General features: G+C 32.1%; 1 protein-coding gene across 4 annotated transcripts in view; it reads right to left on the bottom strand.

Moving 5' to 3' along the window:
* Window positions 1–9,883: 9,883 nt before the first annotated feature.
* The window catches only part of LOC148611718 (von Willebrand factor D and EGF domain-containing protein-like), a 28,127-nt gene continuing 21,372 nt past the window's right edge, over window positions 9,884–16,638 (bottom strand). For all 4 annotated transcript variants that reach the window (XM_088592546.1, XM_088592545.1, XM_088592544.1 and 1 more), the window contains 5 exons: window positions 16,220–16,404; window positions 14,922–15,173; window positions 14,657–14,699; window positions 12,651–12,756; window positions 9,884–12,122 (listed from right to left, as the gene is read on the bottom strand). In XM_088592546.1, the coding sequence (XP_088448672.1) occupies window positions 11,942–12,122; window positions 12,651–12,756; window positions 14,657–14,699; window positions 14,922–15,173; window positions 16,220–16,404 (767 nt within the window). In that variant the 3' untranslated portion in view covers window positions 9,884–11,941. The remainder of the gene's footprint in view (window positions 12,123–12,650; window positions 12,757–14,656; window positions 14,700–14,921; window positions 15,174–16,219; window positions 16,405–16,638) is intronic.

Here is a 16,638-nt window from a genome sequence, read left to right on the forward strand (position 1 = left end):
TAGTAGAGAGAGAGGTATAGAATAGAGTTTAGTTAGAATGTGATGAAGGTGTTTTTGTATGAAAGGAAGAAGACCATCTATGGAGACTCTTAGGTGACGTATTAAGTTAGTTGATTAGCAACTTAAGTCATCGTGACTTCTTGTGTGAAAAAGTTTTGTCCGTAAGGGTACTAGTGAAGAAAGAGTCGGTTATTAGAATGTTGCATGTTTTGAAATTTTTATACCATATTTTGTTATAGTACAATGTGGTGTGTCATAGTTGTAGTCAAATATACCATTTAAAGTGATGGAACATGGTTGGATTACGTTGAAATAGTCGGATTTTTTTGTACTGGAATAGGAATGCTGCATACTGAACGTGGTATTAGGTGCTTTTTTCGAATTGACAGGGCACTATCCGTACCAGATGGGAGTGTGCTATGATTCCCACATGGAGATACCACAGTCTTACAAGACAAGGGTGTCTGGTCTGTTGTCAGGTTCGGACCTTTTTATACTGGGCGACGTCTGTACCAGTTTTTCATGCATTCGTCTTGTTAAAACCTATAATTATACTACTGGGTTGATTTGATGATACCCTCGGGGAAAAATCCACCAGCAGCGGTATCGATCCAGTGGTGTGAAAGAGTAATCAAGGGAACCAAGATTCTAGCGGAAATCAAAAGAATGTTATCCAGTGACAACGACCAGACATGGAAAACAGACAAAAAAATATATATCTATATCCAAAATATAGAGGCCCTATGCATGCAACAAACATGATTTACTTTTCATTAAAGACTAAAGGAAATAGTTAGAAATGGAGATGATATCGCAGTGATCTTGGACATAACCAGATTTCCAAAGCTGATTTCTCTAGTGACACAGCTCTGTAGATAAACATGGAAAACACAAAAGAAGAGCAAAAATAAAATAAAACAAATAAGATATAATTCAAAATGACTATTACACGTGGAAAATAATCCATAGTAAATTGGTCAAAATCAAATAGGCAAGAAAATTAAGGCAACAAGAAAATAACCAAACACTTTTCTGATCCATAGTCCCAGAAAAATCAGGCAAAATAGACATAACACCCACGGAACAGCTGGTACCGCAATGGTCCTGACTTGGTACAGATATTTCAATCGAAATGGTTTGTTAAATTTGGAAACCCACCTCTTCTATTGCTGTGTGAATATACTGGCGGTGATTAAATAGTACTCGCATGCTTTTGTGTCATAATCGATAAACAGCGAAAACATCAGGACACAGAACAAATTATAGAAAATATTCATTACTTATTATTTAAAAAGAAATTTTATCTCTAAAAAAAAAAAACAATTTGGAAAGCTTTTGATACGCATTTCCTCATACCCTTGATTCAGGAATCTGTTACGGAGATCTTTATGACGTTCAACAAGATCAGAGTAGTTAGCACTTGCTCTAGCGGAGCGAATCCACTGTGGAATGTAAATACCATATGCAGGAGATGAAGGTATATTGCTGCATAGATAAGGAAAATAAATAATATCCACACATTGGTCTTCAATGAATGACGAGGAAATAACTACACCAAAGTGCAGGCTTCAGCTGGCCTCAAACAGCAGTATACATAGGTATAGGCACAAGTTCCTGACATTGGGACAGGCGCAAAGAATGCTGTGGAAGTTTCCTTTGAAAACAGGAAATATATTAACTGATTATACGCTACACAAATATGCAAACAAATTACCACTAACAGTTAACTGACATAGTGTTCCAGACCAATGTAAACCTACAAAAGGTTATGTCCCCGTAAAAGTGTACATATGTTGGTTGGACATTACATTAACGGATGTGCTAATACAATGAGTGTCCAAATCATACTTTAAAGTAGTAAACAATAAAGAGGTTTTGGATAATTTTCTTCAGTAAAAAATTTGGTATTTCTAAGGTATTTTCTTTACAATCCTTTGTAGAATGAGCATATGAAATATTTTTAAAATATCTTACAAACAAGGTCAACAAGTCAATATATGAATGGTGTTTTCTAAAAGGAATTGTATAAATACAAAAATACCAAACATCTGTATATTGCGTATTTTGGTATATCGTGCACGTGCTCACGATGTATCATCTCATCTGCAGCACAAGAACCAAATGTATACTGAGATCTAAATCCCAGAATGAAATATCTTCATAAGTCTAAGAAATATTATCGACTAATTTTTTTTGCAAAAGCTTTTGTCATCCTAGAGTATTTCTGTGTTGTATCAGAAGACTGCTTTAATAATTCAGATTACTAAAGGGTACGAAGAGTATTGAATTCCTTTCTTCAATTGTTGAATCCCAGTTACAGATACAAAAATAGCCATATCAATGAAATTAATGACAATAATGGGTATTTTTGAATTATTTGAATACTATTAGTCGGGAATTTCTAGTTTAGTTGTATTTGTATGTAATATCAAATAAAGGTAAGGAACTTCCATTCATAATATTTAAGTACTTCTTTGTCTAAGAATCGGGGAAAATGGTATAAGGTGTGGCACACGAAAAAAAAACCGTAGAATTTGTTTGGCATTGTCCAAATACTTATACCTCATAACCTCCAGGTTATGTTGCTACAAGATTGAAGGCATCACTACAGAAGTTTTTATGGTCGTCATCATGAACTCGTGGATCGTTATGGTGTATCCATCTGCACCATAAAAACTGATTTATTCAACGGGTCATAGTTTTGCTTTCCTCGTTTGTCTACCCTGATGCGTCATGGAAAATTTAAATAGCTATCAGTTATTTCTAGATGTATGGAATATATTTGAGACAAAAAAAATATCATAATGAAGAAAAATAATGTGCCACATACTGCCCGATTCTAACACTGAATGGTACTTAAACACTATCATTGAAGCGTACAGAAAATACTGTGAAATATATACATATACACACCTATACACAAAATAACATATACAAAATGTAAAATAATAGTAACTCGATTTTTCACACGTATGGGAGATACAAAAATATCTATTACAAAATCAGAGGTAAAAATTAGAGCTTGCCGATAAAAATGAACTTATTTTCAACAATACTATATTATCTATGGTGGTAGATGAATCAGAAACAGCCTCCGTATCCGTGGTTATTATTGTCTGTTGTGGTGTTGCAGTAATTGTAGTTTTTGTCATCATAGGCTTAGTTAAGCACAAACTAATGACTGCAAAAGCTGAGTAAGTGATATTCATGTAGCAAACAATCTTTAAATCTATTTATATATAAAGAGTAATCAACGAAACCACGATTCTGGCGGAAATCAAAAGAATGTAATCCAGGGACAAAGACCAGACATGGAAAACAAACACACACACAAAAGAACATTAACCAAAACCAAAATTAACCAAAATATTACATACATAGTAACAAAAGTAAATGAGCAACTCGGACGCCACCCAAAACTGGGAGCATGGACCACGTGCACCGATACGGTAATGACAATGACTAGTACAATATATGATATTATGATCTGTTAAGTTTAATTTATTTGTTGTATTCATAATGTTGTTACTTTGTCATTAGAAGTTTTCTAATTCGTTTTGTGAGTTTGTGTAGTTTCTACTACATGCCGTAAAGAAAAACTTTAGTGTGGAAAACACGACAAAATATCATTTATTTGTGAAAATGATGATTCCACATGAGTTACATAAATGCGTTTTTTTATACAGAAATTGCTCCAAATGAAACTCAATACACTCTTATTAACCATTGCAATGAATTTAAAAGAAATATACCATAAACGAAACGTTCTGTTTTGTAACATATTCTGGCTTAAAAATGTGTCAGTTAAAAATGTAAGCATTGTTTAAGATTTCGTTTGTTGGAGGTCAAAGACATCGGAACAGCATACCAATATAGGAACAAACACAATCACAATTAAATGATCACAGATAGTCACGGTGTAGAAGATAGCTGTCATAGACAGCACTCCTTTTAATAAATGTAAAAAAAAACGCAATTACCCTCATTTTTATTGTAATAATAGTAATAAGGTTTCAGACTTTGCCAATGAGCTTGTAATGAGTCTCATTTTCACATGAAGTAAGAGTTATACATCCCTACCCGACTATCCTATAAAGTATTTGTTAATAAAATAAATTATTCTTTTAATTAAGTTCATCAGCGCAGTTGAATAAATTGAAATTCAAACTATATCTATTTCAAGTTATATGTATGGCTGTTATGTTTGCCGGTGATACTTACTAAAATAATGACAGAAAGTTATTAATTAACACGGTAATCAAAACTGTCAAACGAGAAACGAGATGAAACTATAAACCATGGCTTTTTCTTGTTTCACTCAAAAGTCATTTTTTCACCTAAATCTCATGCGGACATCATATTAAGTTACGTGAATGGTGATTTCGCATTAAACTTAATTCACACGCTTTTCATGATAATAATTTGTGTATGTGCAAACACAAAAACAATCCAAGTACGACATTTTTAATTTCTGTTTCTTAATTTGATTTTTGAAAAGCGAGCCAATTTAATCAGGTAAACAAACAATGATAATATTCGTTGAAGCGGTAAAACAGATATAGGCAACGAATGGAGTATATTGACTATGTCATTTAAGGAGAAATCAAGGGAACCAACATTCTAGTGAAAATCAAAGCAAACATAATCCAGGGACAAAGACCAGACTTGGAAAACAGACACTTATAACAATACATACAGAGTAACAAAAGTAAAAAAAAAAGCAACTCGGACTCCACTAAAAACTGGGAGGATAGACCAGGTGCACCGATAGGGTAAGCGTCCTCTGCTTTTCTAGAAACACCCATCGAGTTGCTTATAAAAAGTAAAGTCCGGGGTAGACGAAAGAGGAAAGGAAAACTATGACAAGTTGAACAAATCAGTTTTCATGGTGCAGATGGATTCACCGTAACAATCTACCAGTTCAAGATGACGCCCATAAAAGTCATAACGTTTGTGGTTAAGTTTGATCAATATTTTTCCTTTACCATCGATCTCTAAGTGTAGGTCAAGACATGAGGCTGACTTCATAGTGTCTGTAGTATACTTTATCCCAAGTTCTGTGGGGGTAGATGCGTTCTATCAAATCCCCGGAACGAGGATTGCTTTACGATAATACATCATCTAGATGAGATTAAAAGATCTAGCTAAACGATGTTTTTTCTGTCATATCAGATCAGTTATAAAGTGAGCCTCATGGGAATAAAGGAATGGGTCAGGAAGAAGAGGAGCACAATTTGTTTCCATCGGAATGCCGACCGTTTTTAGAAAAAGACGCGTCCACCACACTGGACAAATATGTTGTAGATACAAAAGTCCAGCGTTTTGAAAACATCTTCTGTATATTTAGAAGATGATTTTGAATTATTTTTACAAAGTATGAGGAATATCTACCGACTACTATATATTTGTATCTTGGTGTACCATCTTTGAGAAACAACGATGTATTATGCACTTGCGTCGGGATGTTAACCGAGTATGGTAATAATCTGGAATCGAGGATCTCCAAAAGATTTTTCAGGATCCCCATTGAATTAATACCACAACGGGAGTAACAAGTATTGTGGTAAGACAGGATACCTTCTCTGACAAATGTGAATATAGGTTTTGAAAGAGGTTTGGTAGTATATTGTGCAGAGCTAGCTATGTTACGCTGTTTTTATAGATTCTGTTGACTTACGGAATCCAGTTCATAGACCGCAAATCACAATCATTGTCTTTTGTAATATTATTTAATATCAACTCTTGTTTATATGTATCTGAATATTTAATTGCATAACTTATAATTTTTTTTTTCATGTTTTTCTAGTAATTTCATCTTAATTTTCATGATGTTCTCTTTGTTTGTGATAACCTCGCCTGTTTTTATTAATCAATATTATTATTCTTTCGTTGTTGTCGAAAATGATTTCCAAATGTTCATAACAGCATTTGCGGTTTCGCATAAGTATCGAACAATTGCATGTGTATTGTATACGTTAAACAATTTTGTTTTAATATGGGTGTCTTCTCAAATGATTCGTATATTTTAATGTGTGAAAAGTTGTTTTCATTGTTCTGCTTATATCTATCAATGTACGGATTATTGTGGATAGACAAACAATCATTTATTGTAAATTTGATGCTTTTGGGGTTATGTACTATAGCAAATCTAACTTCGGTTGTTTTGGTTTGTCAGCTTTGACAATGCAAGGATTGTACAGGTCTATTATCGTTCTTTGTGCTTTATTAACTAAGTTAGAGAATACTTTCTCATTATCTGGTTTGATTCATTTTCTTTGATACTATCTTCGAATGCCAGGACAAGCAAAATACTGATATTAGGGATAACGTTATAAAATCTGACACATATCTGATAATCGGTAACAAAATATAAAATACAGTGGCAAAAAGTAACTTGAAGTTGAACTTGCATAATGCATTTTTGTGCAGCATGTTAATAAAACAAAATTTCCAGCTGGTACATGGCCTTACATAAGAACCTTTGAATTTGCCAAAAACATTAAAACATCCTTCTTTTTTACAACTTTGTTATTGAAGACATGTTAACCCTAACTTCTTCTTTATTAGATTGCACGTATTATCAGTTTTCTGTTAATATCAACCAAGCTATGTATAGAGTATGACACGCATACTTTCGGAAATTTCTGAAACTACTACATGTAATATTAATATCAAATTAACTCATTGTAGTATGTATGGTTGCCATGGTAACGTGGTCGAACTTTTTTCCGCCAAAAAATGTCCAGTTTTAACAGGCACAACATGTGAGAACTTTTCAATTATCAGTTGTTTTTATATTTACTCTCATTCTATTTATTTCTTAACTTTTTGTCTCTCAATTATTTTATTTATAACAGACTGTAACAAAAAAATAGCTCCTCTGTTGATGTTTTCAAAGAGAGGCTACATTCATTCAGCCCTAGAGCACCTGAATGCTTCAGCATAGGCAAAAAAAGGAAAACATATGGCTCTGTCAGTTGAGGTGTTAGGTTGGCAACCTGAACCTTCCTTTGAAGCTTTACCACTTGACTGGTAATCCAAACTATACTCACTCCCCGTGCAGGTCCGGGTGTTAAAAAATAGGCCTGCAGCAGCGCTAAGCTTGTGGTAAAAGGCGACTAAATGGTGCTCAGAAACCTAGCCGGGGGCTAGACGCTCTGGCCACAGAGCAACTGGGATGTGCGCACCAGGTGGTGGGTTCGGGTAGCCCTGGCATGTTACATGCGGGGATTGTCAGGCTATTATTCGGAAAACCTGACAGCAAACCATAGTGGTGCACCGTGTTGGGAAATATGCCACGTTCCTCGCACGTTAAAGAACCCTGCGTTGGTATTCGATAAGAGTAGGAACCTTTGCGCTCTGCCACAGGAGGCTAAATTGCCCGATCTTACCCATCCCCCTTTTTCTAGTGGCAATCAAAATTTGTCAACCCTATTATCCTTGTGGCCATCCCTTGTTTCATTTCATCATCATTCATGTTCAGTGTATAATCCATTTCATGTTCATCGCCTGAATATAGCTGAAAAAATGCTGCTCGGGCGTTAAACCCCAACAATCAATCAATCAAACTATCCTCACTGTGGAGACACGTTGAAAGATAACCATTACTATTTCAAAGTTTGTCCATACTATCAACTTCACAGGTAGTCACTGCAGGATGTCTGTATGGAACTACAGATTGACTTTAATTTTCAAACATACTATATGGTAATGAACTCCTGACGTATAATAATAATGTTAAGATGATGTTGGCTGTTAAAATGTATATCAAGAATACTATACGGTTTTAGCAGTATAAAATTATATGGGCTGATGGTAGTTTTATGGACAGACCAAAGTATATATTTAATTTCTATTTTGTTAAATAACAAAAACGAGAAGAATGCACATGTACAACGTGTAACTACTTTGGCTTTCTGTGTCATGTTCTTTATAGTTACACGTGTATATACTAGGTGCCTTTAAAGACGCATTAACACACACAAAATGAAATAAAAAATGAATTTGTTTTATTTTATAGATCAAAGAAAAACGTATTTATTATCAGATTAATAACAAGAAAACTAACCATAACCTTCGGAGAGAGGGCATCATCGGTGATACCCAATTGATGGAATTCTGTTCAATCCGCATGATCATATTAAGAGTTGTCCCCAACGAGTTTCTTGAAACAACGCGATCATTATAACCTATAACTAATTTTACTATAAAAATCATTATTTCTTTGTTTTCATTTGTCTGGGTGTGTTATCTATTACATGACAAAAAGCAAAACAAAGCAATTCACATATTGTAATCGGAGTACTTATATTTTGATATTGAGGAAAGATTATAAAACGTCTGTGTTATTCTTTTAAATTATTTCATGATTTTAACATAACAAATGCACACACACACACACACACACACACACACACACACACACACACACACACACACAGATATATATTACATTGAAAAAGATATTTAAATGTAAGTTTTAAGAATCAGGCAAAACGGAAAATCAGAAACATGCATATCAAACCTCACCAATCTCTGCATCATTTAATTTGCTCAGAAATTTTTCAATACTGTTTGGGAAAATGAGGTTTTAGACAGTTTTCTTCCCTGCAATATTTATTTTCAGTGCGTTTCAATGAATTGTAACTCAAATGTCCAGCATGTTATGGAAAATCTTTTCTGCTTTCTTGTTTCTGATGGTGCAAATAGTCAATTAACAATATCAAAATTATAGTTTTTTCATACCATGCTTTACCTACTGATTGGTTCTTATAGGGTTTAAGTATTTAAGCAAAAAAAAAGCTTAATTTTTCATTTGTTTAACATCCGTTAAATAAGTAGTTGGTGAAAAAAAGAAAACACCTGTGACATATCATATTACGTACTACTTCCATAACAACTATTGACGTCAAAGAATTTATACACATATTCGTACCTTTAAAAGGACATTTTATAGCAATACGTTTTTACACAGCTTTGTAAGGACAGAGGATAGAGATTTTTTTTCTTAATTCAAAATATGAAATATAGCAAAACATGTATTCATTATTAATAATTAGGTCATATTTTACAATATTTCATATCGTAACAAACGATTTAATAACGATTAGGAAGTAGGTAGAATTGTCTTCTTGTATTGCCTTCTGGTGAATGCTGTATTAGTTATCAAATGACGACGTCAATCATAAAAAATCAGCATCAAATTTATCAAATAAGCAGAATACGTCACGGAACAAACAAAATTTCTATAATAGTAAATGAATATTACTTTTCATATATGATAGATTGACTGATACAAAGCCGCAAAACAGTCATTTTGTCATATAAAAGACACAACTTCAATTAGTTGACGCATGACAATCTATTGATGGATTAATAATGTTCCTGGAACCGGAAAATTTATCCATTACCGCTTCGTCTGATACTTGTTGCCAGCTTTGAGTTGTTCGAGCAGTCCATTTACATTTGTTGTTATGTGCGTCTGTTTTCAGTGTCTTGTCTTTAATTGTTCCTGGATTACATTTTATTGATTTCCGCTAGAATAATGGTTTCTTTGATTACTAATTCCTTATTAAGATAGTTCACTTCAATTACTTTTTCAGCAATTTGAAAACAGCACAAACCCACAGTGAATGAATATCAAGGCTAAGGATAATAGCACAAAACACATACAAAAACTATAGCTATCTGATTATTACTATATCATAGATGAGTGGTCGTGGAAATAGGGACAAGTCCTCTGTATATTTATATAGAAAAAAAAAAGATTCAATACGGGTTTGGAAAAGGAACACTTTTTTCAGGTACAACAATCAGTGTATATTATTTATTATTTATACTGTCGTTTTTTTAACATTAACGTTTAATTCAAAATAGACTATAATAAATATAATTTTTAATTAAAAGTCTACAGAATATGATAGTTTGCACTTTGGTTTCGTAAAAAATTAAACGCATCATAACTGAACACTCATAACGTGCATTCAAAGGCATAAATAAAAGAATATCCCTTGCGTGCATTTTAACGCACGATAAACGATTTCATCATTGAGTAGGTTTGAATGCGCTATAATCGAAAAATTATGTCATAATTTCAATTTGTTCCTTTTAGAATGGCTTTGTGTCATTTTCTTAAATATGTTATTTCTAGCTGAATTGTAAATAATAAATTATTCATTATTTTCTTTTGAATTGTCAATTTCATTCATTTTGAAGGTTTACCCATTAAAAAGCTGAAACTACCATATGATTTTTATGTGGAGGCTAGGGTGGTAATTATGGAAAAACATGACTATACTGGACAGGTCATACATGTAAAAAAGCAGAAACTATTATCTATTTGTTGAAAAAGATTTCGACACTTTTACATTTCAAAAATGATGTCTATTTTTTTAATATTTTAAAATGAAAACAAAGGATAACAAATCTCTTACTGGTCTCTGACCCAAACAGACATGTCATTATTCAAGGGTTGAATATTTTTTTTTGTTTTGTTTTTACGAAAATTATATAAAATCATTATATTTAATTAGTATTCTAGATGATCCAGTACCTGAATAAAAACAGGTTTTTTATGTTATCATGAAAGAACTTGATCCAAGCTGTAATATTCATGTGGCCTTTGAAGTAATATTGAATTTATATGCATGTATGCTTAATACACACAATTAGATTTAAACGAGACAGATGACAAATAATATTAACAACAATAATTGAATGAAAAAAAAAAAAAAAAACGAAATGATACAATGAAGAATAAAATTTAAGAAAATACAAATTGCAAAATAACAAACGTAAGACTTATACATAAAGCAAATGATTAATATGTAGCAATATTAATGCCCTATTATAAAGAAAGCTTCCCTCGTTTGTATAAACAAAAAAATTCTTCTCGAACCGTAGAACGGCAAATACGTTTCAAAATCCCAAAAGTATTTGTCGAATACGTATTATTTTTTTTCTTTATAAATAAATAATATGCTGTTGAGCAATCAATATACAACATACTTATATAAGGTAAAAAATAAAAATCGGATATTTCCATTAAAAGTGCTTTATTTAAGACTGCAGGCTTTTGATTCACAAGAACGTTTAAACGCCTTAAATGTTGTATCATGGTTACTACATTATAAAACCAACATGTTGGTTACATGGGCTAATTTTAAAGCTTAGATACTGAACAATTGTATAAATTTACATAAAACCTTGTCTTGACTATGTTATTTCAAAACAAATTGACAAATAACGGTTGGAATAAAAAACTCTTTTTTAATTTCCCAACTAAGTTTTCGTTTATATATTGTATCACAAAAGTTTGACTCGAATACATCGTTTTTATCTATATTATAAATGCCTAGAATATGAGTGAGTTTTATAGAGACAGGGATTATATCTTAAATTTGCCTAACAATTCGTACTTGTACATACATATTTGATGATTTCAAATCTTCAAAACTTATAACACGCAATTAGATAGCAATTTCAATGTAGCCATATAGCAATTACAGAATGAGTTGCAACGTTTGTTGTTATGTAAATACAAAACAATTTTAATATGAAAATATAATTTGAAATGAATAATTCTAGATTACAATTTTTCTAATTCATGCCCCATGCCCTATGAACATTACAAATTCATATTTACAAATGCCAAAATCTCGAATTATGCATGTAACGTGTTTGATTTTTGATTATTATTTAATAAACAAATACATTTTACATATATTTACAACGTGCACAAAACATTCTGTTTAAACAAGGTTTTCCAGATTTTACAAGGTACGCAAAATTTTCTCTTAAAACAAGGTGTCCAGATCTAATTACATGTCACAATATTCATTACATTTCATATCCCCATACATACATGTAACTTAGTAGTATCATACCCAATCAAGGAAAAGTTTATATCATCTACCCTGACAACAAAATGTTTATTGTTATTTTAGAGATCTAACTGATCACATTGTCTCACGAAACTCCTCGGAGGAAGCTGTTTGTCAAATTTATTCTCGGGAAAATGAATAACGTCATTGAACTGAAACTGGATATCACTCAGTGAATTCTCTCTTTGACGTTCGCCCTTCTTTTCCGTATACTGCTTATTGAGAACATCGACCTTTGACCTGCACAAGGAGGCAAAAATGTTTTCATGTTTTCACATGTAAGACTTAAGGAAATAGTACGAACTTTATCTCGGGCTTTTTTCATGCAGGTGTACTTGTAAAACCTGGCATGTTATTACTTTTATTTTAACAGTATCAGTCCTCAAGTTATTATTATAATGAATTTCAATGGTTATTAATGTTTAAAAAATGTTGCCTGTAACTTTATTCACGAAGACATAAAACGGGTACGATACGTCAAATTCCTTTGATTCTGTTCGATTTTGATCGAAAATTGTGACTCCAACTACACAAATATCACAACATTCTTTTATCATTGTTTGCATTAATAAAAAGAAAAACTATTTTTTTCTTTTTTTTTTTTTTGTTACGAAAATATATAACAGCAGAGAAACATATAGAACATGTATTAACGTGATCCTTAGAAATGACTTTTTCATAACTTGTATTGCTTTACTTCTGTAAGTTATTGCATAACATCATTTATTTTTATGTTCTCATAATTGACTCGAAAAAATATCCACTTACCTAGGAACTGTACATTTAACTTTATATATGATTACACCAAGAACGACACAAATTCCAACGGTAACTGCACATGACACGGTGGCAGCTATTATAGTCGATGTCTTATCTGCAAATACATTATCATTACAGTAAACATAAGTATTTTGTTCATTTGGCTTCGATTTCAATCTGATAAAAGTCCTGTATGTTTGGTTTTAACAGATCCAATAACGATAATTTCTTTTTGTGCAATACATAATTTTGATAAAAAGAATTTGTCCATGTTTAATGTCAGAAGGGATTTCTCGAAATATTTCTTTTCCAAAAATGTAATTCTCTTTCCATTGCTTTTTTCTGTTTGTACAAACATTGTGAAAGACAAGTCTTGAAATGTCTAACTCATTTTGTAATGCTTGTGAGAATTACATATCAAACATAAAAACCCTAACTGTTGATATAATACACCAAACCATGAAGTAAATAAGTAATTTGAACTTAAAAGTCTTTTGAAAATTATCAACAATTGTATGAAAATGCAAGATAAAGAATCCTATATGCACATTACAGATTTCTTCTTCATCAGCAGCATTGGAACCAAATGCTTAGAGAGGTCGAGATCCAAATTGAAAATGTATAGAAAAATAAGTAGTATCAAAACTGTAGAACAAGAAAGCTCAATACACCATCGAGTGAAGTAAAGTACTAAGAATGACGCCTTCTTGAAGCATTCTTATTTTTTTTTCAAAAACTGCTATATATCGAACAGTTTTCGCAGATGATCATGCATTTGTAGGAGACCACACTTTAAAAAACGCGGTTCTATTGATAACAATAAAAAGTTACATAAATTATAACAGTACGAAGTTATTCATAAATTACTTACATGTACCTGGGCACCGTTTCACAAAGCTTACATAAGACTTACAAGCATGCAATTCTTAACAAAACAAAGAGACTTACGTGTACATCAGTCTTGTGTAAGTATTGTAAGACGATGCCCACGCTACTAAATTACCCTACGTACGTTCACTTATACAAAAAGCAGTACTTTACATTCGATTTGGTTGAGCATAATGTGTATGACCTGATAAAGTTGTTTATAGTTTCAACAGAAGTTTTAAAGGATACATAAAATCTGTTGATTTTCTTCTTTTTACTCAGACGTATTTGAGAAAAGAAGTTTTTCTCCAGGGGCTTTAGATGTGAATTGCATACGCAGTTGCTCAGATTTTCCACATGTATATCTACTTAATTGGGAATGTTTTATTAATCAAAATATTGACATTTATCTTCATCAAAATACAGCTCAACTCGTAAACAATTCCACGCTTATTTCCTTATTTTAATCTTTACAGGTAATGTACATCTCACTTTCAAAATTTAATATAGAGGGAGAGTTGAATGTAAAAATAATCAAAGGGAATCAAGATCTTAGCGGAAATCAAAGGAATGTAATCTGGGGACAAAGGTCAGATATTGAAAACAGACATACATAACAAAGAACATTAAATAACCAAAATAATACATAAAAAGTAAGAAAAGTAAATGAGCAGACTCCACTAAAACTGGGAGTATGGACCAGGTGCACCAGTAGGGTAAGCGTCCTCTACTTTTCTAGAAGCACCCATAAAAAGTCAAATCCAGGGTAGAACTATGAATAACTAAAATATATTCTGACGTAAGTGAAAAAATTTGTCGAAACGGTAGTAGACGATTCCGCAAGTGTGGAGGCTTTTTTTTCTAAAATATGACATGGAACTCCGTCCGTCAGAGGTATAGCCTAAATTCATATTAGAGTTCAAAGGAAAGGAAGTATACCACTTATGTATAAATGAATACTATTATAAATATAGTGTTGTCAATCATTCGTGATTTAAACTTTTCCAGTGATTCATACATATCGGGTTCATTTTGCAATTCTGAATTTTACTTCCGCATAAAAACGAATGAAATTAAGAATAGACTAATAAAACCAAATTGAATTGTTGGTTTACCTCCTCAGGGTCAATCAAATCATTTCATCTTACCTTTGGTATGATGCTCTTTTATCGTCTGGACATTACAATTTCCCTAAAACAAAATTTAACCGAATTAGTTGAACATTGTATGTTATATTTTTAGTTCCTAATATTGTAATTATTGCCACATTATTCTTTAGTCGTACACGTAAGATAACCAGTTTTTTTTTAAATCTTTTCTATAACCATTTTCCATACTTCCAATATAATGACATGCACATAATTTTAAAAAGTTTTTACAATTTACGTTCTGGTTCTTGCTACTTTTACGTACCGTAGAAACACAGAAGAACGAAGAGTTGCAGGAATAACATTCATCATCATATACAATGATAGAGACATGTTCTCCATAATTCTGTCCATCGTAAGAAAGACTGATGTCATAACCTACTGGTTCCGATGATTGTTCTGTAGCTGATCTCCTTCTTCTAGATTCATGTAGGCTAACCGTAACCATAAACATGTTCCTGTATTCAGCCTTCTTTGATACCCAGTCTGTGATGTACTGGACATTCGATTCATCAATCTGATTCGTCATAGTAGTTATATAAGTACATTTATATCAAAGTGATACAAATTGGGCTTCACAGGTTTCAAAGTATAGCCATAAAGTATAGTTTTTACATTTCATTTTTGCACAATGTGAATTTGGATGATGTCGACTTTATGTGTGTGGTATTGTTTATGATATTTTATTTTATAAATAAAGAGTTGAGGTATTCGGTCGTATAATTGTACAATTAGCACTACAAGAAACCATTTGGAGGTGTCAACTCGATTCTTTGTCTTTTAAGAATATAGAGTACATATAAAACATATGAAACGAAACCAATTATATTAATATTGCTAATCGTTTTATTTATTTAATTATATTTTTTTTGATTGTTTGTTTTTTTTTTATATTTACAATTTCTTGTTTAATTTATTTAGGAAGGAAAGTAAAACGTAATCGGAGTTAAATACAAATCTTCAAGAAATACCTGATACAGATTTAATAGTATTATTGTCATTGTTTTTTTTAAAATCATCAAGTACACTGCATGGACAATGATGAAAACGAGCAGATTGTACTTTGAAAATTTCAACATGCAAAATCCAACATTTATGTTGGGGCCTGCAATGTTTATTCCATGAGAACCGGTTTGGTCATCGGGTCATAGTCCTAGTTTTACCTCGTCCTACTACCTCGGATATAACATTTTATGAACAACTCGGCAGACATTTAAACAAGTACAGGACGCTTTGCTCTTCCGTTGCGCCTGATTTACACCCCTAGTGTTTTATTGGAATTCGGGTTGCTAAATTAACTTTATTTCAAAGCGCATTATTGTAGTTATTTTTTGTCCTCTCTTAAGTCTTTTTGTTATCTTATCTCATCCCAGGATTATGTTTTCTAGATTTTTCTAATTGTTTGGACTATTTGGAATACAAATATACTTATTGAAGATTTAAAGGATAGAATAAAACAAGCTTTAACTGGTGTCTTTTTTGTTATGATTTCATCGGAATTAAAATATCGTTTTTATTGATTACCCTCTTACTGAATTTAATCAACATGCGTCATTCTTATACCTTGTATTGTCGGATTTTGTACCATACATCATCCGTCAGAAAGTTTCCATAAAGGTTTGTTTTCTTACAAGCTCGCTTCCCGAGCTGACATAAACCCGATACAGGGACGGTAATATTACGAGGTGGGATAGAACTCTCAACTGAGCAATCATCTCCCATGAACCCAGCATCACATGAACATGATCCTACAAAAACAAACGACAAATATCAATAATGTTTATAGTAATAATAATAATTATTATATCGATGACAGTGTTTTATCGATTGTTTCCAGAGTAATAACCTCACTGTGAAATAAATTCGGTAATTTCACTCTCGGACTACCTCCCGTCAAAACGTCACCACTTTGATATCAATCATTTAAAATTCAAATTGAAAATATCGATAAATTTTGAAGAAAATATATATAATAAATAGGA

This window comes from Perna viridis, chromosome 7, assembly GCF_037379345.1.
Source record: "Perna viridis isolate PV_CMFRI_1.1 ecotype Kerala chromosome 7, ASM3737934v1, whole genome shotgun sequence".
Taxonomy (NCBI): Eukaryota; Metazoa; Mollusca; class Bivalvia; order Mytilida; family Mytilidae; genus Perna; species Perna viridis.